Genomic DNA, 26560 nt, shown 5'->3' with positions numbered 1-26560 from the left:
CTTGTGCATAGTTCACGGCCCGTGCTGGGCCTGTCATGGACGTCAGATAAATACTGCATTGACTGAAGCAGCAGTTACAGGGGAGGACTGGGACCAGCAGAGGTGTAAGGGGACCCAGACTGTACTGGAAGCCCGAGAAACGCAGTGAGGAAGCGGACTGGAGTGGGCATTCCTGGGACAGCGGGCCTCAGAAGGGGTCTTTACCTAGAGCGCGCATAGATCTGCGTCTCCCCTGTTCTGTGTGTGCACCTGTGGACTTGATGGATCTGAGTGGGACACAGTCAATGTAGCTGGCCCAGCTCCTGGGCTGGGCTCTTGGGCCTTGCAGACGGAAACACCAGTCTTACTTGGTCAGTAGCATTAGTTTGGCCACTGTGAAATAAAGGAAGATCAAAACCATGTGGCTTTAAATTTTTTTTTTTTAAGATTTATTTATTTATTTACTTGACAGACAGAGAGCACAAGTAGGCAGAGAGGCGGGCGGGGGGGGGGGAGCAGGCTCCCCGCTGAGCAGAGAGCCCAATGCGGGGCTCGATCCCGGGATTCTGGGATCATGACCTGAGCCGAAGGCAGAGGCTTTAATCCACTGAGCCACCCAGGCGCCCCCAAACCATGTGGCTTTAAAGTGCATCTTGAGTCAGAAGGCAGTCTGCAGACAGAATTCCCTCCTCTTTGGAGGTCAGTCTTTTCTTTCCTCTTAAGGACTTCAGCTGATTGAGCGAGGCCCACCCACCACGATGGAGAGTAATTTGCTTTATTTAAAGTTAGTCTCATCTGAAAAAGTACTTTCACGTAACATCCAGATGTGTTTGCGCAAATGTCTGGGGACTCTGGCTTAGCCAAGTTGACACAGAAAATTGACTGCCACACCCGCCGGATCTCCCCAGATGTGACTCTGGGGTCGCTTACTGTGTGTCTGGAAGCCATCTGTTTGTGGAGGTCGCCTCCTCAGTGAACTCTAGACTTCTGAGGAGCGGCTGTGGGGCCGTGTTCGTCTTTGTGCACCTCACGGATGGCGCACACTCCGAAAACGCGCCACTGTAGGAAGTGTGCAGCCCTGCCATGGCTCTGACATTCTGTGGATATCCAGCAACTGAATGTGGCTTTCGTGGAAAACGCTAACTTTCATTCTCTGATGGATCATGTGGTGCATAAAATAGTGTAGCACAAAAGGGAAATTGCAGAAGGTTTTCAGGGAGTTGGGGTCAAATATATGGGGAGGAGATTTGATCGCTTTTCCGCCACAATGCAGCTGAGCTGCGTCTGAGGCTTAAAATTCCTTCCCGTGTAGACATGTCCGGTAACATTAAAGTCACGACCTGCGGGGAATTTGGGCATCTGTGCTGTCGAAGAGAATGTTCCTGCCGAGAACTTTGAATTTCCTTCGAGGTGATTTTGTGGAGGGCTTTGTGTCCTGCTCAAAGGAAGCGTCTTCGACTTGGGCAGGAGACCTAAATCTTCCCTCCCCTGCATAGAGTTTCTGGTGGGAGGGTAGGCCTGGGGAATTACGGTTTGTTTGGCAGGAGTAGTTTTCAGTAAAGGGTGAGACCAGTGGCCGAGAAGGAGTGGTGGGAAGGGGTTGGTTAGTGTGGGAAACTGCTTCAGGGCGGCATTGATGGAATTCTCAAAGCATCTCATTTTCTTTTAGATCTCAGACTCCTTTTCAGCCCGTGTGGTTTCTGTAACCCTTTAATAAATTTAGATCTCGAGGGGCGCCTGGGTGGCTCAGTGGGTTAAAGCCTCTGCCTTCGGCTCAGGTCATGATCCCAGGGTCCTGGGATCGAGCTCCACATCGGGCTCTCTGCTCAGCAGGGAGCCTGCTTCCCTTCTTCTCTCTCTGCCTGCCTCTCTGCCTACTTGTGGTCTCTGTCTGTCAAATAAATAAATAAAATCTTAAAAAAAAAAAAAAAAGAAAAAAAAATTTAGATCTCGAGTGCATCAGAATTACCGGGAGTGTTGATTAAACTAAATTAGTGCATGTTGGAGACTCTGATTCCCCAGGTCACGTGGAGCCCATAGTATCTATGTCTTAGGCAAGTGTGCTTGTGCGTCTGAAAATATGCCACGTGCAGGGACCACTGCCCCAGCCATGGAGAAAAGCACACAAGGCAGGATGTGCTAATAAGCTAATATGAAAGATGTCAGGGTCATGTCACAGCAAGACTAAAGTCAGTTGGGAGGAGAAACTAACACCGGTCTTGGTTTATGCCGGACCTTTTGGGGGGCGCATCTGGAATTCATCGAGTTACTCCACAGAATAACTGAGCACCTGCCCTAGGCCTGGGGCTGTGCCAGCTGCATATATTCGATGATGGTGCACAGAGGTCCTTCCTGCTTGGATTTATGTATCATCAAGTGGAGGCTCATAGGTACGTAAACGATGACCCTCACTGTTCACGTGTGTTTTGTGTCATCCGTCCTTGAAAGGGAAAGTCGGAGGTGCTCTGCAGACAGGCTGCTGTAATTTTGGAGGTAAGCTTCCTGGGAAGGCTGAAGGAGTGACCTGGAGAGTTACCTGTGTTGGAGGTTAGCAGGGGTGGGGGAGGGGCAGAGGGTAGGGGTAGGTAGGAGGGTGAAAGTTTGCATTTTTGGGGGGTGGTGGTTAGGTGGCAAGAGTTCCTAAAGAGGGCTTGGCACACTAGGAAGGAGATCCGTGTGTCTGAGGAAGCAGCAGTGTCGGAGGCTGCAGAACAGAGCGCTGGGGGCCCGAGCTGGGGCAACAGCAGCCTCCAGGCACCACGAAGCTCACTCTGGCTGCAGCCTGGGGACTGGAGCAGAGGACGTGGGGGTGGGGACCCAGGGCAGAGCCGGAAGGTGCTTCGAGAGGCTAATGCAGTCCAGGAGGGAGTGACATGGTTTGGATTGGGCTGCCGTAGACGGGGCCTGATGGGAGAGCCCTCCAGGAGCATGTCTTGACTTTGGGTACCTGACAGAGGTAACAGGCGCCAAACAGAATGAATGGATCCGGTGTTCACTCTTCTTCTTTTCCCTGCCTGTCACTTAGATGTGTTAATGTGCAGGGAGAGGTAACCATGGCAGCAGGAGAGGAAGCAAAGGTGTGCGGAGTCCGCTCACCGGGGGGTTAGGACTGGGCGAGGTCTGACTCGTGGGGTCAGAAGCTTTAGGGGCACATGGGAGCTCTGACTCTCTGACAGCCGGGACTCGGTGGGCTGGGCCGCCCACCCAGCACGGTTCCCAGGACGATCGCATTTGGCAGTTGCAGGAGCTAAATCCAGTAGACTTTTGCCCCTTCAAGCTGGCACTATGGTCCACAGCCATGGGGGAAGGTCTCAGGTGGGCTGTGTCGTCTTTTCCACCCACACTTTTCCATTTCCTTTTTCCCACGCACCGAAAATGAGGGATTTATTATGAGGTTAGAGGCCCAAGAAGTTCCTTCTATTTTTCTCTTAGTGACATGGAATGGGTCCAGTAGGATTATAAAAGATCTTGTCTTCACTTCAAAGCACTGGGAGTCTGGACGATGTCTACATCCAGTAAAGTGTGTCTCAGAGATGATATAGTTCATAAAGCTGCTTAGGCTTTTTCTGCCCACCAGCCACTCCGAAGTCAATCTTTCTGGCTTGAGTTCTGACGTCTGACACTTTCCCGCATGACCTGTTCCGGATATGGACTTCATGGCTGTTAATGGCAATTTAAAGTCAGCGTTCTCATCAGCCTGAGTCCTGGAGAAAAATCTGCCCAGCGCAGCTGGCCCCTGTACAAGGCGTTCATGTGTTGAATGGGATCTCGTTTAACCTCTGGGAAACTGTGACTTCTTTCTCCACTCAGATCTATTATTTCTGGACAAATTTTCAATAGATTTACTTTCTCAATGTGTGCGTAGTTTTTCTTCTCTTGAAGGTGGGAGGAGGATTGCTATTCTAATATGCACCTGCTGAATATTGAATTTTATACCTTGGTAATATGTTTATGCTATAAAATTGGAATTCTCTTCTGTCTCGACGAGATTTATAATATCTATAACCTTCTGCTTGTTGCCTTGTTAACTCATGCTGCGTAAGACTGTAGCGATGTAGTTAGCGGTTAGACCCACTGGAATCGGTCACATGGTCTGTGTGTACCTTAGGGGTTGTCTATTGATGTGCTGACCTTTTGTGAGGCTCAGTATTAATGTTGGAGCTGGGGCTCTTTGTAAGTGCATGAATGGCATCGTCTTCTCCGTCGCCATGACTTGATATCCCCTTTGGGCACTCAGAAGTAGGGTGGGCTTTGCCAGCTGGGGCCATTGTGAGCCTGAGACAGGCTGAGAATGCTGGGTTGGTTTAGTACTCGAGGGTATCAAGGTCGAGGCCGCTCGGGGAGTGCTGACTTAGGTGCTCATGGGTCGCTAAAGGGTTTTAAGCCTGGTGGGCCTCCTCAGTGTTTCAGTGGGATCAGCAGGGGGTGGGGTTTGGGATAAGTTTGGCGCCGTTGGGGCTGCTGGGGAAGGAACTGGGAGGTACAGGGGGGGCAGCCAAAAACTGTGTCAGTATCGTAAATAATTGCTGGTAAGATTCCAAAGTAACATTGTTTGAAGAGGAATGAAGAATTGGGAGGGAGCAGAACTGTGGCACAACAGGCAAGCATCGCTCCCTGGTTGACGAAGGGAGAGGCGGTGGGGAGAGAGAGTTTGGGTCAGGCTGGTGTTAAAGCCTGCAAGGGGGAGCCCTCATCCATCATCTGTCTGTTCTGCTGCCCTGCTCAGCACAGGCGTGGGGCAGGTAGCCAGGTTCCCAGCGAGCCCGGACCCCGGACAAGTGGGGAATGAGCAAGCACACCTTGCCTCATGCTGGCTGGCTCTTCGAGAAATGTGTGGGAGTGTGTTTTCCTGCACCGAAGAGACTTGGCATGGTCAGCTTTACTGGTTCTCGCCAAGTAGAATGTGGTACCCGACTTGTAGCTTTGAGACTGGTAAACAAGATTTTAATGACTTCGAGCACGTTGGCAATTTTTGGAGGAGCAGGTGACTTATGTGTTATTTCCCTAAAATGATTTCACGGGCTTACCTCAGCTGCTTCCCACATAGGTTAGGGTTAGGTTTGCCCCGTGGGTCCTAGAGTACTCTTGTGTAAGCTGTGTACACAGGGTACGTGATTTTTCTCTTTTGCACAAATCTTCCTACAGTTGTGTGTCAGTTTCCTAGGTCTCTTGGGACAAAGTTTCTTGAAACTGGGTGGATCAGAGCAATAGAAATTTGTGGTTTCACGGTTCTGGAGGCCAGAAGCCTGAAATCCAGCTGTCCTCAGGGTTACCATCCCTCTGAAACCTAAAAGGGAGAAGCCTTCCTCGTGTTCTCCGGCTTCCGGTGGTTGTGGGCAGACCTTGACGTTCCTCCGCTTGCTGTCCCGTCACTCTGATCTCTGTCTTCATCAGACAGCTGATGCTTTCTGCCTGTGTGTCTCTGCATCTTCTTCTTAAGATTTCATTTTATTTATTTATTTTTTAAAATTTATTTATTTGACATAGAGAGATCACAAGTAGGCAGAGAGGTGGGCAGAGAGAAAAGGGGAAGCAGACTCCCTGCTGAGCTGAGAGCCTAATGTGGGGCTCGATCCCAGGACCCTGAGATCATGACCCAAGCCACAGAGAGAGGCTTTAACCCACTGAGCCACGCAGGCGCCCCTTTAAGATTTTATTTTTAAGTAATCTCTGTACGCAACGTGGGGCTCACCTTCACAGCCCCGAGATCAAGAGCTGCACACTTCACCGACTGAGCCTGCCGGGTGCCCCTCTTTGTCTTCTTCTAAGGACACCAGTCGCACTGGATTTAGAACTCCCTCTAAAGTTCTGCTCCGCCACGACCGCACCTTAGTCACATCTGCAATGACCCCATTTCTTTCTTTCTTTTTTTTTTTTTTTTTAAAGATTTTATTTATTTGACAGACAGAGATCACAAGTAGGCAGAGAGGCAGGCAGAGAGAGAGGAGGAAGCAGGCTCCCTGCTGAGCAGAGAGCCCAATGCGAGGCTCGATCCCAGGACCCTGAGACCATGACCTGAGCCGAAGGCAGAGGCTTTAACCCACTGAGCCACCCAGCACCCCCCCCCCAGGGCTTCATTTAATTCAGTCGGATTGCAGCCTTGAGCTGCTAACTTGTGGGGAAAAGGGAAGGGAGTGGAAGATGTGGCTGTTTCTGCTGTCTAGGGTATTTACTAAGGAGAAGAGTTGAGGGATAATGAGAAATGCTTATAAAATATTTTTTTTTAATAAGAGGTAGAAACTTGTTAGGAGTTTTTCTCTCTTTTTCTCTCTCTTTTTAAAAAAAGAATGATGATGGGGGCAGGGCACCTGGGTGGCTCAGTTGGTTAAGCATCTGCCTTCAGCTCAGGTCATGATCTTGGGGTCCTGGGATTAAGCCCCAAATCAGGCTCCCTGCTCAATGGGGAGTCTACTTCCTCTTCCTCCCCCCTCCCTGCACATCCATACATGCTGTCTGTCTCAAATTAAAAAAATAAAAATAAAAAAGAATGATGACAAAGGATAGTTAATGACAAATGATACACTGATTGGACACGTACAGGGAGAACATGAGCCTAAGTGCCCAGGGAAAGGTCACTGCAAATAAACGGGCAGAGCCCTGTTTTTCATCCAGAGTCTTTGCCACTGGTCTTGTGTTCCCAGCCTGTGGGGCCTTTGGGGCCAACTCGATTCCTGAAGGTGGTTGGGGAGGGGTGGGGTGCGATGCTGGCCTTCATCTTTGTGTTCCCAGCCTCTGGCGTGGTGCTTGGCACATGGTGGGATTAGGTCAATATTTATGGAATCATTTTCTACCAACTCCCCTGTTTATTGTTGGTAACACAGAAGTAAAACAAAAATGTCCAGGTTCTAAATGTGTTCACTGTTTGGAGCTGTATTTTCTTTTCAGGGAAGGTTCAGGACCCTTGTTGGGAGGGTTATGAAGATAACTTTGTGAACTCTTTATTTCTGTATATGCGTTCTATTATACAATTACCTGATGTATACTGTGTCGTGATTGCTGTCAAGCCTTCAGCTACAGTTGGTGAAGGGGTAGATGGGCTGTGTAGAATGCTCCACAGCAGATTCCCAGGGAAGCACTTACTCTCGTGTGTGTCTCGTTCCCGCAGCTCAGCCCGCCTTTTTCCTTCTTCTGCAGAACTTTCTGTTGCTTGACGAGATCTCACAGCGCACCCCTCAGCGGCCATCAGATGGTAAAACCATAGTGCACGTGCAGGACGTCACTGCCTTTTGGGATAAGGTACGTATCACCCCTCATGAGATCACAGCTGCTGTAGGACGACTGGTCACGTGGATGTGAATTTTGAGATTTTTCTCCCACGGTATAAAATGTGACTGGCCGCATTTGCTTGAAAGTGTGTTATAAAAATGCTCAAAATCAGGAATAAGGTTTGCAACTGATAAAGTATAAAATCAGTTAAAGGCATTTGATGTGTTGTTCCCTATCTTTAAGAGAACTTTCCACGTATTACCACATTTTTTCGGAATGAGTACGTAAGTTGGAGATGTTCGAATGTACAGGATTGAACAGAAGAATGACACAGGACACGTAGATTAACTAAGATACATATTCTTATGGAGGAGAGACTTGGGGGAATCAATGTATGTTTTTTACGTTGACGTCGTTGCTGTGGGGTAGGGTGATGGCTCCCCTGTGCTCAGCTTCTGGAAGTTTTCCAGCTGCTTTGGTGGCAGCCAAGGTCAGGGAGGAGGCGGCAGGTGGGACTAGGCAATGCGATGATTCCCAGCTTAAGGGTTTCGCTCCAGGGCAAGCGGACAGATAGACTAGGTGAGGTCATGAGGGTTTTCTGACACTTGGCTTTTTTATGACATTTAGGCAAATGAGAAAAGCAGGAGAGACTGTGCTCACCTTCTCAGCCTTGCAGGCCCAGTGCAGCCTCCCTTGTCCACAGCTGAACCGCTTTCCTGGCCTGCTCCTGTGGTCTTCTATGTGCATTCTCCCGTCAGAGTCTGGGTTAGTCAGGAGAACAGAGCTCACACCATGAGAAAGGGAGTTCATCACCTAAGCAGAGAAAGAACAAAGGAGCAAAGAGGGCAAAGGGTGGTGTTTGAGGCAACCCAGAGATGAGCAAAGGCGGGAGGGATGCCAGGAAGAGGTGGCCTCTGCCAGAGGGTCACCCATCTGAAGCAGAGCTCAGGAGACTGGCAGCCAGCAGGAGTGGGGACTGTGGTGGGAGGGCCTGCTCTGTGGGCCCTGCAGAGGGGACGCAGCAGGTGGGGGGCTGTGGGTGCCAGCCTCCTGTGTCTCCAAACGCAGAGAGCCACGTCACGCACTGTCGCACGTGGACGCTCACACCAGGTATTACCTCACTGGACCGTTTTTTCGTTGGTGCGGCAGATTCCCTCCTGCCGGAGAGTTCTCCTCGTGATACATCGTGAGCCCTTCTAGAAAGCACCGCTGAAGTTCCCGTCTGCGAATGCCCCTGAGTTAGAAAGCACTGAGGTCGTGACCACCTCCCATGGGAGGTGACCCATCACCAAACTGCTTCCGTGCCAAACCCTGCAGCTCTGTTAAGTGAGCAGTTCTGTTCGCTTCTCTAGTACTTACGAACGTGTTCTCGACTTTTTTTCTGCGGCTTGTATTGTAGCAGTGGACACCCCATTCTGGTGTCTTGGCCGCATCCGTGCAAGGATCGAGCCTCATGCTGGGAGTGATGAGGGCCTGTATGATTAGGCCACAGAGGTGGGAGCCTTGGGTCGGGGAGGGGCACAGACCTTGGGGGTTTGGGAGGGAAGCTGAGGCCAAAGGTTGCGCTCGCTGGGCTGGGCAGCAGAAGGGCGTGGACGTTCTGAGCAGCTGTGCCAGACAGCCGGGTGGGTAACTGGGCAAAGTCTCACCCACGGGGGTTCATTCATGAGACGAATGCACTTGGTTTTAGTCTGTCAGCTTTGACGTGCATGGTCCGGTGGGAACCTCCAAGCTGCCACGGGGCAGGGGTGATTCATCTGCGTGGCTCACGGCTGCCTCCCCAGGGCCCAGCAGGTGACTGGCACCGTGAGAGGGCATCGCATAGTGGTGACAGAGTGCCCCTCAACTGTCAGATGCTGCCCCCTGCTGGTCACGCTCGAGCAGCGCCCGATCCTGAAGCTCCCCAGGGAAGCGAATCCTGTCCAGCCGGCAAGAAATTCTGGGGTCCAGGGAGCAGGAAGCTGGCGTGGGCATGTGACTGCTGGTTTGTAGTTGTAACTGGAGTCAAATGTAGCAAAATAGGAACTAGTTAGTTATGAGACATGAGGAAAGGAGTGGAGAAGCTTAAAACAAATGTTTCTACGTATGGACATCCAGCTTCTTAATAGTTTTAGAATTCTTATAGACTCTGAGGCTGGTTTTCCTTTGGCGATGGAGTGTAATTATCGCTGTTTTAGTCCGTACCCATTTTGTAATCCATTCAGTTCTTTCCGGAGAAGTTTTTTTCATTTTGAAAATGATCCAGACCTTTCACTTCTGCTGTGCTTTTAGTCTCTCGGGCATTTTCGTAATTGCATGTAGCCACCCAGGAAGTGGGGAGGGGTCCTGAAGGTCAGGCCTGGAGCGTCCCGGTCTGCACGTGTCTGTGGGAAGGTTAGCTCCGCTGCCCAATCTCCACTGCTTTCGCTTATCCGTGGGTTGGATTCTTCCTACCCCCGTCCTGGGTTGTTGTACTTGCCGGGATTGTTCTGAGGAGCAGCTTCTGCCCTTTGTTTTTGAAGAATCCTTTTCTAGAATGCCGGAGGTGGCGTTGCCTTGGATCAGCTCCCAGTCAGTTTCCTGTGATAAGGGAGGCCGTTTCCTACCTGTGTCTGCAGAACACTAGCCCTTTACTAGTGGTCTTCCAAAAGGGCTTGGGATCGCGCACTAGATCCCCAGCCGTAGGGCTGTGCCTAGTCAGGATCTCATGGGATCTCATCCCACAGAAGGATCTCATGGGAAGGTAGGTGGGGATCATAACAGGGTGAGCAAAGCCCACAGTCAGAATTATCCCCAAATAGTAGCTCCTTTTTAAATTTCACCTTAAGCAGTTCCTTTCGATCTTCTTCTGGGTTTGGACAAACATTCTCATAGTTGGCGACTACTACTGAGGTCTTTAGTCTCAATTAGAACTGTCCTTCTTCGTAACCTTGACCTTTTGCTTCAAAGATAGATAATTCCAAGTATTGCTTGAAAAGGAAACCTCCTCATTTCAGTTTTTACCATGCTCTGCTAAGCTCCCTTATTTAATACACCCTTCACTAAGCAAGTGATTTTCTAATATTTGGAAGTTCTCTATGGAAGTGAATCTAATTTGACCCCTTAAAGAACAGATTGAATTGCAGAACTGTAAAACTGAACTTTTTTTTTTTTTTTTTTTAGCACGGGCACTTAGACTTTTCTTAACCCAATGTCTCTTTAACTTAGATTTTTTTTAAAAAAGATTTTTATTTATTTGAGAGAGAGGGAGAAGCAGATGCCCTGCTGAGCAGGGAGGCTGATGTGGGGCTCGATCCCAGGACCCTGACATCGTGACGTGAGCTGAAAGCAGACGCTTCACTGACTAAGCCACGCAGGCACCCCTTTATCTTAGAATGTATAGAATGTTCAGGAATACAACTTCTGATCAGCATGATTTTTGCTTTATCCTTTTTCCTTGTGTTGGGTTCTGTGCTGTCGTGCACACCTCCTCATGTCCTTAACAGGAGAAGTGCTTTGCTGTCCCTGTTTAGGACAGGTAATAAAGACATGCTACATTTAGAAAACTCGGACTTTATCACTGTGGCCCACAATCCCATTCTCATTTAGGCGTTGTTTTTGTTGGTGTTAAATTTGAGCTGTGATTACAACCTTGGCCACCACTGACAGGAGTCTTTTTGCCCAGAGTGACCTTATAATGTAAAGTGCCTTCTTGGCTTCTGTGAGCATTACTGAGATTATTGGAGCTTTCAAATTACTTACCAGCGAAGGGCCCCCTGCTTGCCATGTACTTGTGCTGCCACCTTGTGGGGGCTAATGGAATAGAAGATTAAAACCTAGGGTCATAATATAAAATTTTAAAAACCTCCCATACTAAATACACATCAAAACCACCATGAGATACCACCTCACACTGGTCAGAATGGCTCACATTAACAATTCAGGAAACCACAGATGTTGGTGAGGATGGGGGGAAAGGGGAACCTTCTCACACTGCCTTCGGGAATGCAAGCTGGTGTAGCCACTTTGGAAAGCAGTGGGGGTTCCTCAAGAAGTTAAAAATAGAGCTGTCTTATGACCCAGCAATTGCACTAGTAGGTGTTTATCTAAAGGATACAAACACAGTGCTTCGAAGGGACACGTGCACCCCGATGTTTATAGCAGCAATGTCCACAGTAGCCAAACTATGGAAAGAGCCCAGATGTCCATCGACAGATGAATGGATAAAGAAGATGTGAGCTATATATACACACATACTTATATACACACAACACACGCACACAATGGAATATTATTAACCATCAAAAAGACTGAAACCTTGCCATTTGCAACAACGTAGATGGAGCTAGAGAGGGTATTATGCTAAGCAAAATAAGTCAGAGAAAGACAATTATGTGATTTCACTCATTTGTGGAATTTAAGTAACAACACAGATGAACATAGGGGAAGGGAAGAAAAAAAGATAAAAGATACAAACAGGGAAGCAAAGCATAAGACACTCTTAACTATAGGAAACTGAGGGCTGCTGGAGGGAATGTGGGTGGGGGATGGGGCAACTGGGTGATGGGCATTAAGGAGGGCATGTGATGAGACGAGCACTGGGTGTTGCATTCAGCTGGTGAATCACTGATCTCTTCCTCTGACACTAATAATACACTGTATGTAAACGAAATTGAATTTAAATAAAATATGAAAATTATGACCCAAAACCCCCTCCTCTACTGAATGTTCTGTTAGTTATTTTCTTTTCATGGTACCATGTACTAAGAAATTTTCATGTCGAGAGGGTGCCTTGTCATACCTACCATTTAAATTCTGTGATGTCGAGAACTGGGTTCATACCCAAATCTGATAAGAGAACAGGTCTTCAAAAGACAGCTAAACCCCAGAGAAAGAGTTGAGTGAAAAGGACTCCTGGGACACAGAATCTTCAGATAGGAAGGATAGATATGTGGGTTATGTTCACATATCAGTGGCTATGATTTTATTTTCTTCTTGGGGTGATTTGTGTTACTTTATTGAAATGAGCATCTTTTTTTAAACTTCATTCCGTAGACATCAGAAACGCCAACCCTACAAGACCTTTCCTTTACTGTGAGACCGGGGGAATTGTTAGCAGTGATCGGACCTGTGGGAGCAGGAAAGGTAAGTCATAATGCCTTGTGTCAGCTCACTGCCATGCCACATCCCATATTAAATTCTTGAGGTTGGGCCTTGTGTCACACAGTTTTGAATTGGGTCTATCTAGAATGTGTTTCTCAAAAGGGGTTCCTTGGAGCCTTAGCTTTGCAAGAAGGTTACACAGCCAAATCAAGCTGCTCAGTGTGTGTTGTGTTTTTCCTGGTGCATCAAGTCACACAATCTAGAAATGCTTGTCTGGAGGTTGGATATCTCAGTGAAGCAGATTCTTGATGTGACTGCTATTTGAGATAGAACAGCCAAGAAAATGGGACTTACTTTTGTCAGAGCAGGACCTGTAGGAAACCTGGAGGTTGTAAAGGCCCTTCTGGAAAGCTTTAAACATTTCCTTAGATGACTCCCCCTCGTCATATCACTGTACAGGTGGTAATTGTGTTGCCGTGTGCATGGCGCTGTGCTGGGAGCAAAAGATACACATGTAAGAAGGCTCAGACTCATTTGCCCTCTAGAAGCAACCAGGTCCCGGGGCAAGACAGATGCGCCAAAGGATTTTTTCAGTTCAGCGTTCGGAGCATTCTGATAGTAGTAGGCGCAGACGTACCATGTCCGCGTGTTGTGAAAGACTTAAAGGAAGTGTGCATGCCGCACTTAGCCTCATACATCGGAAACAAAAATGGGGAAGTTAAGTGTAGAATATATGAATGACGGGGCAATTATTTCAGATGGATTTTCTCTCTGCCAGCCTGACTCACTTCAGAGTTTCTGCTGCGTGGGATAGAGGGTTTACACGTAGCCTTCCAGGAATAAGTGTCTTTTCAAGTAAAGGAGGCCTGGGTGCAGGGCCCCCTCCTTGCTTACAAAGCCCATATCGGACTTACGCAGTGCAGAGCATGCCAGCCTTCTCTTAGAATGGCCAACATTCTCAGTCCTCGAGTAGCCCCTTTCATCTGGGGGAGATGCCACTGGGCAGAGCAGGCTGATACTCACTTTTGTGGGTTTTGAAATTTTTGATTGTACCTTCCAGGGCTGTCCCGTATTGTATTGAAAGGGAAGGACCTCTGAGGGGTCTCAAAGGCCGAGGGCCGGGGCAGGCTGGGGATGGCGGTGGCCAGCTCTGTGCCGGGTGCCACTGCCGACAGGGACTCGTTTGCCGTCTGTTTCAGTCGTCGCTGTTGAGCACCGTCCTCGGTGAGCTGCCCCGGAGCCGGGGGCTGGTCAGCGTGCATGGAAGGATCGCCTACGTTTCTCAGCAGCCCTGGGTGTTTTCGGGAACTGTGAGGAGTAACATTTTATTTGGGAAGAAATATGAGAAGGAACGATACGAGAAAGTGATAAAGGCCTGCGCTTTGAGAAAGGTAAGGAACTCTGCTGTTACCTGCCACTGGAGTGTCAAATCATAATAGTGTTGGTGTAAACAACAAGGCTTAGTTCCTTTTTTATGTTTGGAAGATCTCTGGACGTCATTTAATGCTTAAAGCTGGTCTTGTGGGCAAATGGCCCATATTCCTCTGCACATGTACACTCCTGTTTTAATCCTGACGTGATGATGACATTCAGTGGGTGCTTTTTTTTTTGGTTGTGTGAAGTTTTACCCCCCCCCTTTTTAAAAGATTTTATTTGACAGACAGAGGTCACAAGTAGGCAGAGAAGCAGGCAGAGAGAGAGGGGGAAGCAGGCTCCCTGCTGAGCAGAGAGCCCAATGTGGGGCTCGATCCCAGGACCCTGGGATTGTGACCCGAGCGGAAGGCAGAGGCTTTAACCCACTGAGCCACCCAGGCGTCCCTTAATTCCCTTTATTAAAAAAAAAAGTATTTATTTATTTAGAGAGTGTGAGTGAGGGGAGGGGTAGAGGAAGAGGGAGAATCTCAAGCAGACCCCACGTTGAGCGCGGAGCCCAATGTGAGGCTTGATCCTGTGACCCTGAGATCACGTCCTGAGCCGAAATCAAGAGCCAGCCTCTTAACCAACGGAGCCACGCAGGTGCCCGAGTTTTACTCACTTTCAACTTTTTAAAGGGACAGTTAAAAAAAAATTGCAAAGGCAGAGTCGTGTAACGACCCATTGTGTACCCATCCCCCAGCTTTAGCCATGCTCTGCTGGGGGTGGGGGGTGTCTGTCCTCCCTGGCGCCCCTGCTCTCTTGCCAGCCCCACCAACACCCCAAATTCTGATGCAGAACCTAGACCTCACCTAGTTCATCTGCACTTAGTTCCTTTGTTCTCTAAACGGTGAGAACTCCTTTGAAAAGAAACCATGTTATCGTCCTTGAAAAATGGCCCCAATTCTGTAATACCGTCAGCGTTCTGGTCAAGTTTCCATTTCGCTAATTACCTTGTGAGGGGATCTTGTCAGCTGTTGGTCTGAATCGGACTCCACGTAAGGTCTGTGCTTTGCACTTGGTTGATCCATCTCCTGGGTCCCTTTTGGTCCGTAGGTCTCCTCTCTGCTTGATTTTTCACGTGTGATTTATTATTTAAAGAAAAGGAAATGCTTTAAAATTTTTTTGGAATACTACGTCCTTTCACAAGGGGAGAGATTGTTTGCAGAAATGACATTGTTTTGCAGAAAATGACAAGATGAATTGTTTAATTGTGTTTGGGATTTCGGTCAAATGGATGAATGAATGCGGAAAACGAACTTATCTGATAGGAGAATATAATTTAGCAAAAAAAAAAAAAAAAGGGAAAAAACCCACATACTGATAAATACTGTGTGACTCCCTTTGGGTCATAAAATTCAGTGGATAATAGCATTAAAGGGCTCACCCCGGGGTCTGTTCAATGCGGTCTGGACATCCGACTGTTCTTTTATGCTGGGTGGAAAAGGCTGGGACAGACTTTTCAAGGGAGGGCATTGAAGGCTCTAAGCCAGCCTTGTGAGGAGATAGTAATTTTGCTTGAACAGTGGCTTGAACATCCTAGATTTTATCAGATGAGTAGCATTTTATGATGTGGACAAACATAATTGCTTGTTTAATGGGCTTCTGTTTCCTTCCCCTGGGTCATTGTTAATGAAAGATGGTGTGTCTTCAGGAACAACATCAACTTAGCAGCGATGAGCTGGGTTTTTGTCAAAATGGAAATGCCGCGAAGGAAGAGGGAGAGCAAATGTAAAACAGTAGTAATAATTCCCATGTTTTCCGAGTCCGTGTACCCATCATTTTTCTGCCTGTCCCCCCCCCACCCCCGCACGTGCACACATGTGCACACACAGGTGTATGAGTTTTCGGTCTTTTACCGGGCACCATCCTCATTTTGTAGTTGCTGAAACTGAGGCTTGGAGAGATGAAACAAATCACCTAAACCTTCGCAGCTCAGGTTCGGTTTTGGCCTGCCCTAGATTCTGTGCTTTTCCACGGGGCCACGATGCCTCCCAGCTGAGCACGAATGTAAGGAAGAGCTTTTAGCATTGGGTAATGGAGGTGGAGACCAGCGTGGCACTGGTGAGAAGCTCGATGCCAGAGACCGAGGCAGGTGGGCGATGGCAGGCCATCAGGAGTCCTGCTCCAGGACAGTGTTGCACGTGCAGAAACACGGGAGGGATTTGGCAGTTCCAGTCCAGAACTGGGTGGCACAATCCATTAAGCGTCTGCCTTCAGCTCAGGTCATGATCTCAGGGTCCTGGGATCAAGCCCCATGTCGGGCTCCCTCCTCAGTGGGGAGCCTGCTTCTCCCTGTCTTCCCCGCTCGTGCTCGCGTGCACGTGCGCTTGCCCTCGCTCTCTCTCTCTCTCTCTCTCTCTCTCTCTCGGTCCCTCTGTCTCTCTCTCAAATAAGTAAATAAAATCTAAAAAAAAAAAAATCCAGAGCTTGTTTTGCGGACCTTCAGTTTGAGCATTGAACAGGCATTCACACAGAGTAGCAACACTTATTCTAAAAAGGGAAAGAAGTCCTGAGGCAGACCACATTATCAACACATTGTGGAGTTTGCGTGTTGTACCACGAGCGGGGTCTTGTCAACGCAGGGGCTGCCGGGAGTGAGTGGCCAAAGAGGCCAGCGTGTGGTTCCCGTACCTGTGTGTCGTCCACTTGGGAAGGGTCCAACCCTAATTGGGTACCAGTAGCTGAGGTTTTCCTTCTCATGCTTACACCTCTGCCTTTCCCATTCGTAAGCCATCTGGGAACCCTGGTCTGCCTCATGGCCCTTTGAATGTGGGTGGTTGTGTGTGTCCAGGAGGAAGGATTTTTTTTTTTTAAGAGTTTATTTATAGGAGAGAGAGTATGAGAGGGGGAGGGCCAGAGGGAGAAGCATGACCTGAGCCAAAGGCAGTCGCTTAACTAACTGAGCCACCCAGGCATCCCAGGAGGAAGAATTTCTAAGAGTAAATGGTGAGTACTGACAGTCTATATGGCCAGTAACATTCAGACAGATACACGTGTCCCCAAATCATGAAGAGCATTTTCACATACAACAGAAAGCTAAACCTTTGCCTCCCAACACTGAGCCAGTTGCAAATGATATGTTTGACATTGACCCCTAACATGACAAGATAGATTATATTCGATTGCCTAAGAGGCTAGGGGGGCATTCCTGAAAAGAGGGGAATTAAATTTATTTGTAGCCTGAATAGATGTCACTTTTAAAAATAATGAATAGATTATATGTATGTGATTTTTTTTTTTTTTTAAGATTTTATTGATTTGAGAGCAAGAGGGAAAGAGAGACAGCACGAGCAGCAGAGGCAGAGGGCGAAGCAGGCTCCCCACTGAGCGGTGAGCCCAGCACGGGGCTCAATTCCAGGACCCTGGGATCATGACCTGAGCCAAAGGCAGATGCGCAACTAACGGAGCCACCCAGGCGTCCTTGTGATTTTTTTTTTTTTTTAATGTTAAAAAAAAACTGGGTAATTGAAGGAGGTGGAATGTAGAGGATGTAATAAACAGCGCTCAGGCATTTTCTCTTGACCTTCATCAAGTTCAGCTCTCGATGCTCAGAACACTTAGGCCTGTGCTGGGCTGTTTCTCTGCATGACCTTGCATTTCTGGTGACAGCTCAGCCCTTTCTGTTCTCCCGGATTTGAACGTCTCTGCAGAAAAGCAGATGTTGGGATGGGTGGCTGCTGTTCAGGGTTTTCTGCAGGGTCTGATGCTTTTGCCAAAACCACACAGGACAACTGGACCCGTGTGTGGGCTGTGTTCTGGGGCGCCGTGGATGGGCACACACACTGGTGGGAAGGGGGTCCTACAGGGCAGGTTTGTGTTCAGCTGCTGCGTGGCGTGGGAACGTGGAGTCTGGGCCTCTTGTTCTCCTTCCCTCCTCGGCAGAAAAGGAGGCCCAGGGCGCGGATGTTGTTGAGAGTGGAGTCCTGTCCCCGGCGTTGTCACTGTGAACACATCCCGTTACCTGCCTGCGTCTTTGCTGCCTACTGCAAATGCGGACATTAGGTCAGAAGATTTCCAAGAGGTTTTGCCGCTGTCCTGAAATGCCCTCTGTGACTCTCTTTAGGGTTGGTAAAGGCTTTAAGAATCCAGAACACCACCTGCTGAGTTAGGAGATCCTTTGCTCATCTCCTCTTGGAATTCATATGTCAGTGCCTAGACACGAGATGGCCACAGAGGATATGGGCTTTCCGGAATGATGTTGTAGATGCAGAGACTGCATACATAGTGGAAAAGCTCCGGCCTTTGGATATCTTGGGCATTAACTTGGGGTGTCTGTTTCCTTTCTGATTCAGTGGGGGAGGTATGGGACTATCGTCAAGACTGTGGGCAGTACCTGTAAAATGCAGACATGCCAGGGTTTTGATAAATGGTGGCTATTATAGCCCTTTTCTCTAAATTCCTATATAACATAAGGATTTCTCCTTACAGCCTCCCCCAAATCCTGGAAGGAAAATAAAAAAGGGCAACATTTCCAGGTTGCGTGTATTACTAATAAGTAGGTGTATGACACCAGAACGTCAGTCACTGAGCAGAAAACATTTCTGAGATAAAATGGGAAGATAGGAAGCAATCACATTCAGCAACATCGAGTTGGGCTGATGACCTACTCAAAGTGGTGGTGTAGTGAGTTATAGAGCGTAATTTAGAGACCAGCTGGTTGAATGCCAAGGCCCCGGAGGCAGACAGCTGTGGGCTGCACCTCAGTCTCTCTGCTTACCAGCTGTGCGATTTGGGTTCATTGAACCTTACAAAGGTTCAGTTTCTTCCGCTGGGAATGGAGATGATCATCCCGGTGAGGTGTTTCTTAGGATGAAAGGCGGTAATGATCCTACAGCACCCGATTTCTAGGGACATCACAAGCATTTTGTACATGTTAGACTCACATGGAAGAGATACTAGCTCTTAATTTTAAGAGTAGCCAGTTTTGGGTAGAATCACATCCATAAAATGTGACACGTTAGAAAAAAGGCATTTGAGTCTAGACCTTCCCTTATTTGAGTTGATACTTGTCTGGGTGCTCTAACGTAGTTTATTACCTAAGTCCCCAGTAAAAATATTGTTCTGACATAAGCAATGGATCTTGTGACATTTGCATATTCTCTTTTGCCACTTGAAGACATTTTAGCATTTTTAGGCAATACATATTTGAAGGTATAGCATTGATAAATTCAGGTTTAATATTTTCCCACGTAGATCATTTGAGTTTATAAGCCCCTCTCGGGTGCTCACAGGCTTATGGTTTCTTTTCATATTTGCTACATTTCTGCCAACTTGGACATTTTCTTTTCCGATAACCTTGACAGTTGTAGAATAATTATGGTTTTATCTTCATTTTTTTCTCTCTCAATTGGGAAAACTGTTACTCACCTATGACCTACTAGGAAATCAGTGAGGACAAAAGGGGCATAGGAGGCTCAACGAAATACGGAGAATAAGTTTATTGATCTTCTGTGTGTGCAGAAGTAGAGGTCATCAAGTCTTCACTAATTTTGATATTTTAAATTCATTTTTAATTTTAAATACACTTTTAAATGTACTTTTCAGCAACCCCTTGGGGCAGCACGATAAGGAAGGAAGAATCAAAGGCTACTACACATTCAGAGGAGCTTGGTTCAGATTCCCCATCCCATGTTAACAGCCGACGGCCCTTAGACCATGATGTAACCTGGGCTCAGTTTTCTCACCTGTGAAATGGGCCAATACTTTGCAGCTTGTGAAGAGTTGGGAATCATCTTTATTGGGTGTCCAGGTGTACCAGGCTTTGTGCCTAAGTCTTACCATCAAGGAGCTGGGGAGAGAAGCTGTGCACACGTGTACAGATTATGAGGCAGAAATAAGGTGGGCCCTTCATGAGAAATACCACGTCATGGGAATCCAATGAAAGAGGGATGACTTCTCATTTGGGAAATTCAGGGATGGTTGCATGGAAGAGAGTATTTGAGCTGGCTCTGGAAAGACGGGGGAGGTTCTGACAGGCCATGATAAGGAGGCCAGTCATGGAAGAAAAGTTATGATCAGGGCCTAGAACTTCTGCCGTTTGACTAGGGGATCCAGCCCTCCTTGGCCCCCAGGCCTCGTAATGGACTATCATAAACCATCAACATTTGTTCAGTTGTATTTCTCCTGAAGTCTCCACCATCACCAGACCTCGGTAGGTTTCTGGCTTGGTGACATCAAAGCAGCAAAGCCATTTCTTGGCTTTTCCTCTAGTCTGCTGTTATTGAGAACCATTAGAGACAGCGTAGTTGGTTAAATGTCACTGAGATGTGACTAACGTGAGAACACCTTCTGGTCAGTGGGGAGACTGGAAATAGGTGCCCGACTCAGGCTCTTCCCTTTCGCCAAACCAGACACCTGTGGTTAGGAAATCAGTCTGGCTCTGATTTTTACCTTATGCTCTTCGAAATGTTTTTTCTCTCTAAGGCTTGTCCGTAAATACTTTGCAGAGTCAGCATCACACTCCCAAGTCTTATTCCTGGGCTCAGAGAGTTCATTCCTTATTCCCTGACTGTGCTAAACTCCAGGGTGCATTTGAAGGGCCTCCTGCAGAGAATGGCCGAGATTGCTTTGGTGCAACCTGGTGCTGTTTTTTGGACAACAAAGCCACAGAAAGTCAAGGCTTAAAAATGAAGAACGCTTTCCCTGGACTGTCAGCAGTGAACTGAGGCCAAGTAAACCATGTGGGGGTGGGTGGGTGGTGGAAGGTGGGGAGCCTACTTCTGGATGGCCCGTCGTTCTGCACGGAAACCAAAAGCAAGAGATGGTGTTGACGTCTGAGCTCAGCAAAGAAGTAACATGAAGGCATGAGTTTTCATGACTGAGCAATTGCCGTCTTTGGTTTGTTGGCATCCAGGGAGGCTCTGAGCACACGGGGAGTTCTGTGTACCTTTGTGGGCTCTCAGGGTGGGTGAGGATGGGGGTTCCGCACTCTCTTTCCCATCTCCTTGTAGGGGGTGTGCTCTGCGTGTCGTGATTCACACTGAACGAGGCCCCATGGTTGGTTTGATCAGAAAACATGTATCTGTCACTAATAGGTTGCAGTGGATTATGTGTCCTTTTCCTACGTAGAGAAGGTGTTTTTCCAAGTGTCTGTTTGTCACGACAGCCTGGAGCATGGCCATTCTTGTCTCCACATTTTGTCAAAGAGGAAAAAGAGGCCTTAAGGAGGTCAGAGGAGTTGCTTGTCATGGACATTCCAACGTGCTTTCTCCTCAGATTGGCCAAAGTGGAGGCCAAGCGGTGGGTCTCCCGTGTAGAAAGGTGTCGCTGTGTGTTCTCGAGCGACACTTGAGAGGTGTGGTCGGTAACCAACACTCACCCCCGAACTCTGCTTGTCTCCACCAGGAGCCTGAGAGCTTCTGGTAGAACCTGATAGATTCCACGTCTTCACGTCCAAGCTCATTCTCTGTGGCTTTGAGTTTCACCTGCGTTGCATGGAACGAGCGTCTCCTTAGTTTACTGATTGGATCAGTGTCCCTCGAACACGCTGTGACTTCCCTTCTGTTTTTCCTGCCAGACTGTTCTTTCTGCTCTTGTTTCTTGAACGAGTCTCATCTGTCACTCTGTCACTGTGCCTTCAATGTGAAGACAAGGGGCAGGTGTTCACCTTTCTGCAAAGGTGAGAGGCTGAGGCCGAGATCAGCACACTGGCTGGTTGAGATGAACTTGTTCTTTGAGAAGCTGAGTCCCGGGGCTTCCCAGGCCATGGGCGGCTGCCAGCAGCAGCCCCAGCACCGACGTCCAGATGCGCACGTCTGGCCGCAGCCTGACGTCCCCAGGGGGCATCTCGCCTGGCCTCCACTGCCTCCCTCAGCTCCGTAAACGGTGGGGCTGTTCATCCCCTTCCTCATGTGGAGGACAGGGCGTCATTCCTGTGCCACCGCTACAACCCATACCCACTCATCAGCACGTCTCACCAGCTCTGCTTCGAATTTTCTCGGAAACGTGCCTACTGCTCTCCACATCCTCTGCGCCCGCTCTGGGTCTAGCCACTGTCTTGTCTCCACCTCCAGTAATGCAGGCCTGTCCTCATGTGTGCCTGGCTTCACCCTGTGCCCCCTCCCATCTGTGTTCCACGAAGAAGCAAGAGGGATTCCTGAAAAACTGAGACCAGGTCAGGTGTTCCTCCCTACGGCCCCACTCCATTTCACTGGGCGTGAAACCCGTGGCCCCGCCCTCTTATCACTGCCCTTGCTCTCCCCATTTTTTAGAAAAAGATTTTATTTATTTGACAGAGAGAGACACAGTGAGGGAGGGAACACAAGCAGGGGGAGTGTGAGAGGGAGAAACAGGCTTCCTGGGGAGCAGGGAGCCTGATGCGGGACTCGATCCCAGGACCCTTGGATCATGACCCGAGTTGAAGGCAGATGTTCAACCCTCTGAGCCACCCAGGGGCCCGGCTCTCCCCATTCTTTTTTTTTTTTAAAGATTGATTGATTGATTTATTTATCTGACAGAAAGATAGCACAAGTAGGCAGAGAGCCAGGCAGAGGGAGAGGGGAAGCAGGCTCTCCGCTGAGCAGGGAGCCCAACGCGGGCCTCGTTCCCAGGACCCTGGAATCATGACCTGAGCCAAAGGCAGCCGCTTAACTGACTGAGCCACCCAGGCACCCCTCCTCATTCTTTACTCACCCTCTTCTGCTCGGTTGGCCTCCCTGCTCGTTCTTGTACCCCCTGGGCACGTGTCCGCCCTGCGCCCTTGGCGCTTGCTGGCTCCTGCATGTGGCAGAGCTTCCGGGTCCGCACAGACGCCCTCGTGTGTTTGTGAAAGCCCCTCGGCTCAGATCCCTTCCTCACCCCCATGTAGCACTTTTTCCCTGTCCCTCTGTCCCCCAAGCAGGCTTATTTTTTCTTCTTAGTACTTAGGACTTGCACTCATGCTAATTGTTCATATTGTCAGTCTCCCTCCATGGAAACTCAATGGATTTTGTCTTCTTACTACCAAATTCATCGTGCCCTGAACAATGCCAGACATGTAGTCAGTGTTCAGTAAACATTAGGTGAGATGGTGAAATGCACGAATGCTGTGGGAAAAGCTGCAGAAGGAAAGCAGAAAGCCCTGAGTTTTTTCTGGAAAGGTTCAAGGTTACCATTTAGTCACCTCAAAGTAGACCTTTTGCTGTCAATCACATACGTGTATGAAGCCCAGTGCCGAACGTCTCGAGTAACAGGAGGACACATTGTAAATCTTTTTTTTTTTTTTTTTCCCCTTCTGTCTCTGTGCAGGATTTGCAGCTTTTGGAGGACGGAGATTTAACCGTGATAGGTGATCGGGGAGCCACGCTGAGCGGGGGGCAGAAGGCCCGCGTGAACCTCGCCAGGTATCCACAGTTTTGTTGCACGTGTTCTGTGAGCTGCTCCCGGGGTGGCTGACCTGAGACCACCTGCTGCAGGGGGGTGGGAACGGGACGGGGCGCGCCTCACTATTTCATGGGTTCTTGGAGTGAACACGCCCCAGGTTGTGGAAGGCCACCACGACTGGGAGATGGAATCCCAGGAGCCTGGAGTGTTCTCCTGTCCCACGTCCTCTTCTGTTCTCTAGAGCAGTGTATCAGGACGCGGACATCTACCTCCTGGACGATCCTCTCAGTGCAGTGGACGCAGAAGTTGGCCGGCACTTGTTTGAACTGTGAGTTGGTCCGTGTTTGTCCTTGCTGCTTTCGAGCCCTCCCGTAGAGTTTGGGGAAGAGGGCTTAGGGAAGCCGGGGTGCTTTGAAGACTCGCTTGTTCTGCTGTGGTGTCCCTCCTTCTCCCTTCCTTCCACAGAAGATCTATTTCAGAGAAATCTTTAGGGAATAAAAGGAAGGCCCAGATGGTGCTCGCTGCGTGTGGCGGGAGTAGAGGACAGGCCTTAGGGGGTGAAGAAGTGGGGACACCTGAGTGGCTCAGTGGGTTAAAGCCTCTGCCTTCAGCTCAGGTCATGATCTCAGGGTCCTGGGATCGAGTCCTGCATTGGGCTCTCTGCTCAGCAGGGAGCCTGCTTCCTCCTCTCTCTGCCTGCTTCTCTGCCTACTTGTGATCTCTGTTTGTCAAATAAATAAGATCTTCAAAAAAAAAAAAAAAGAGAATTGGATGGCAGGTGTCCCCTTGCTGCTTACCCTTGATAACCAAGACACTGTTGATGGGCTAAGAAAGCAGATGTGCACTTTTTGTATCGAAGAACGGGACTTGGGAACATGACCCTTGGCTCCCAGTTCTTTTCCTTCATCATTTTTGCCGGTGGCACCTTAGAAATGCTCATGTCACACTCCTGTGGAGTGGCCTCGCTGGTCTGTGCTAATGACCCTGTTGGTCAGGAAATACCCGGTGAAGCCTAGCGTTTAAAAAATGCCTTATTCCGTATCACAGTTTGGCTCCCGGGTTCTTACTAGAATCATTACGTAAGACCCCCACATGTAGGGTTAACTTGAACTTGAAACCAGATCTCTACTATCAAGCTCCTCTCCTGACTCTCACTTTGCGTCTCTGGAGTTTGGTTTCGATGGCTCTTGGTTCGTCACCACCCGACTGAAACAGAACAGCTCTGAACCTTTTCTGCACAGAGCTTAAGCTAACACGTGGCCTGTCTACGTGGAGTCTACGCTGCCCTACTTGGAAGCATCGTGAGCTCGCTCTTGCTCAGATGGCCTCCGTGTCTACCACACTTACCTCACTGTCGTTCACCTCGTCAAAGCCAGTGAGCGCTTTGCAGGCACTTCCTGAAGCCCTGATGTGTGCACCGAGGTAGATGTTCTTGCAAATCATGTTGCCCAAAACATCTCCATTTACAAAGGAGGACTAAAGCCAGAGAAAGAGAGTTTCTCCCAGGCCTGGAGGCTGAAAGTCCAGACGAGGGTATTGGCCTGAGACCTCTCTCCCTGGCTGGCTGATGGCCGCCTTCATACTCTGTCCTCACATGGTCTCCCCTCTGTGCCTATGCACCCCTCGTGGCTTTCTCCTTAGGACCCCCCCCTTTTTTTTTTAAAGATTTATTTATTTGGGAGAGACCATGTGTACGTATGATTTGGGGGAGAGGCAGAGGGAGGAAATCTCAAGCAGACTCCCCACTGTGCCTGGAGCCCAAAGTGGGGCTCGGTCTCACGACCCCCAAGACTGTGACCTGAGCTGAAATCGAGAGTCAGGTGCTTAACCGGCTGAGCCATCCGGACACCTCATCTCCTGATATCCTAATCTCTTCTAAAGATGCAGGTCAGAGTGGGTAAAGGCTCACCATCAAAGCCTCATTTTTTAAATTTAATTGCCTCTTTAGATGTCCTGTCACTTAAAAAAAAAAAAGAAAGAAAGAAAAAAAAGATGTCCTGTCACTAAATTCTAAAGTACAGCGGGTTAAGCCATCAACATGGGAATTTTGGGGTTGTGGGGTGGGGAGGCACAATTCATTTAAAGTCCTCAGTAGCCAAGTAAAGAGATTTTAGCAGAGTTAGCCGTGTGGGGCAGCTCTGAATTCCGGATGCAAGGAGCCTGGGGCTCAGTGTCTCCTCAGTGGGGTTCCTAACATGCTACCCCGTTCCTCTCTGCTGAATGCGAATGTATGACATGCTTAGATCCGGGATGACGGCAGGTTATGGAGATGAATGGTGGTGACGGTTGCACAGCAGGGCGAATGTCCACAATGCCACTGAGAATACAGGCTTAAAAATGGTTGAAATGGTAACTGTTATACAAATTTTACCACAATTTAAAGAAAAAGCATATGGCAGTAGTGAATCGTTCAGAACGTGGAGAGGCAAGCCCTGACACTTGCTGTGCCCTCCAGCTCTCTGATCTGACCGCCACCCCCCTTCCCTTCCCGTCCTGGTCCCAACTTGATGAATTTTCCCTCAGGGAGGTGCCCTGTGGCTTGTGACTGAATTCAGTGACAGGGCCCAGCACTGTGACAGAGACTCCCTGCCCCACACCCTCGGTGGTGTCAGGAGCAGCCCAGCCTCCCTACCCCTGGAGCCTCACCCCGAAGTCACGATTGTGTGTCACCCCATCCTGGGTAGGTCCACACCAGTTCTCCATCACTCTGAGAACACATTCCACTGGCCATTGCGTTTGTGTCACTTGGGAGGAGAGAAGAAGGCATTCTCCTTTGCGGGGATCAGTGTGCTTATCACAGAAGCTCCCCCAAGTTCTTCTTTGAACAGGGGAAGTATTTATATAAAGTCCTCTCGCACCTTTCGCGTTTAATGGCTTTGGATATACACTTGATAGAAGCGAGCTTGTTAAAATTGTTGTTTGCTAATCAGAACCACGTTCTTTGGGGAAACGTAGGGCAGGGAGCACGAATGCAATTTAGGAAATCACTCAGCAGCAGCTGGAGAATGTTCTCAACGAGCTAGAAAATTGGACCAAACAATATGCTATGAAAGATGGCGGTTGTGTTGAGCTCAGTAATGTGAAGTGTTTTGTATTAAAAGTGAATGAATTATACTTCTACTCACCATTAACGGTTTACTTCAGTCGTGAATATATATATCCAAGGTCATTAAGGTTTGCGAGTTTCATGACGGTACGTTGTAAACATTGATGTGGGGCCTGTCACATGCGGTGGAGGGGGGCGTTCAGAGGCCCTTAGGTGAATGCGTTTTGGTCGAAGCTGTTCTAGCGGTGGAGCTTGTCATATTTTAGAAAGCCCCCCCCCACACCTGCATGTCCTGCATAATCAGTTCTTTGAGTCTGTCCTGATGGGATCGCCCCACGCTGTCCCTGCTCTGTTTGCCTTCGTTGTCCCAGGCCTTCATATGCGGGTGCCCCTCCGCTGGCTTCAAATACCAACCAAGGTCCTTTGCTATCTGCCCCATCCCCTGTTCGCACACATCCACCATGTGCCCTTGTGTCTTCTCCCAGCTCGTAGTGTCCTTTACTTGGTCCCTGGTGAGTCGTCCCCTACCCACACCCGCTGCCCACCCACTCC

At 48.9% G+C, this 26560-nt stretch overlaps 1 protein-coding gene across 5 annotated transcripts in view; it reads left to right on the top strand.

The window, feature by feature from the left end:
• The window catches only part of LOC111146955 (ATP binding cassette subfamily C member 4), a 245289-nt gene that overhangs the window by 79777 nt on the left and 138952 nt on the right, over positions 1-26560 (top strand). For all 5 annotated transcript variants that reach the window (XM_022502714.1, XM_022502717.1, XM_022502716.1 and 2 more), the window contains 5 exons: positions 7114-7215; positions 12199-12288; positions 13446-13637; positions 22888-22982; positions 23204-23290. In XM_022502714.1, the coding sequence (XP_022358422.1) occupies positions 7114-7215; positions 12199-12288; positions 13446-13637; positions 22888-22982; positions 23204-23290 (566 nt within the window). The remainder of the gene's footprint in view (positions 1-7113; positions 7216-12198; positions 12289-13445; positions 13638-22887; positions 22983-23203; positions 23291-26560) is intronic.

The sequence above is a fragment of the Enhydra lutris genome, unplaced genomic scaffold, assembly GCF_002288905.1.
Source record: "Enhydra lutris kenyoni isolate GAN:26980312 unplaced genomic scaffold, ASM228890v2 scaffoldscaffold15, whole genome shotgun sequence".
In the NCBI taxonomy this organism is placed as follows: domain Eukaryota; kingdom Metazoa; phylum Chordata; class Mammalia; order Carnivora; family Mustelidae; genus Enhydra; species Enhydra lutris.
The sequence above is the reverse complement of the archived record's forward strand: the minus strand, read 5'-3'. Positions and strand labels throughout refer to the sequence as shown.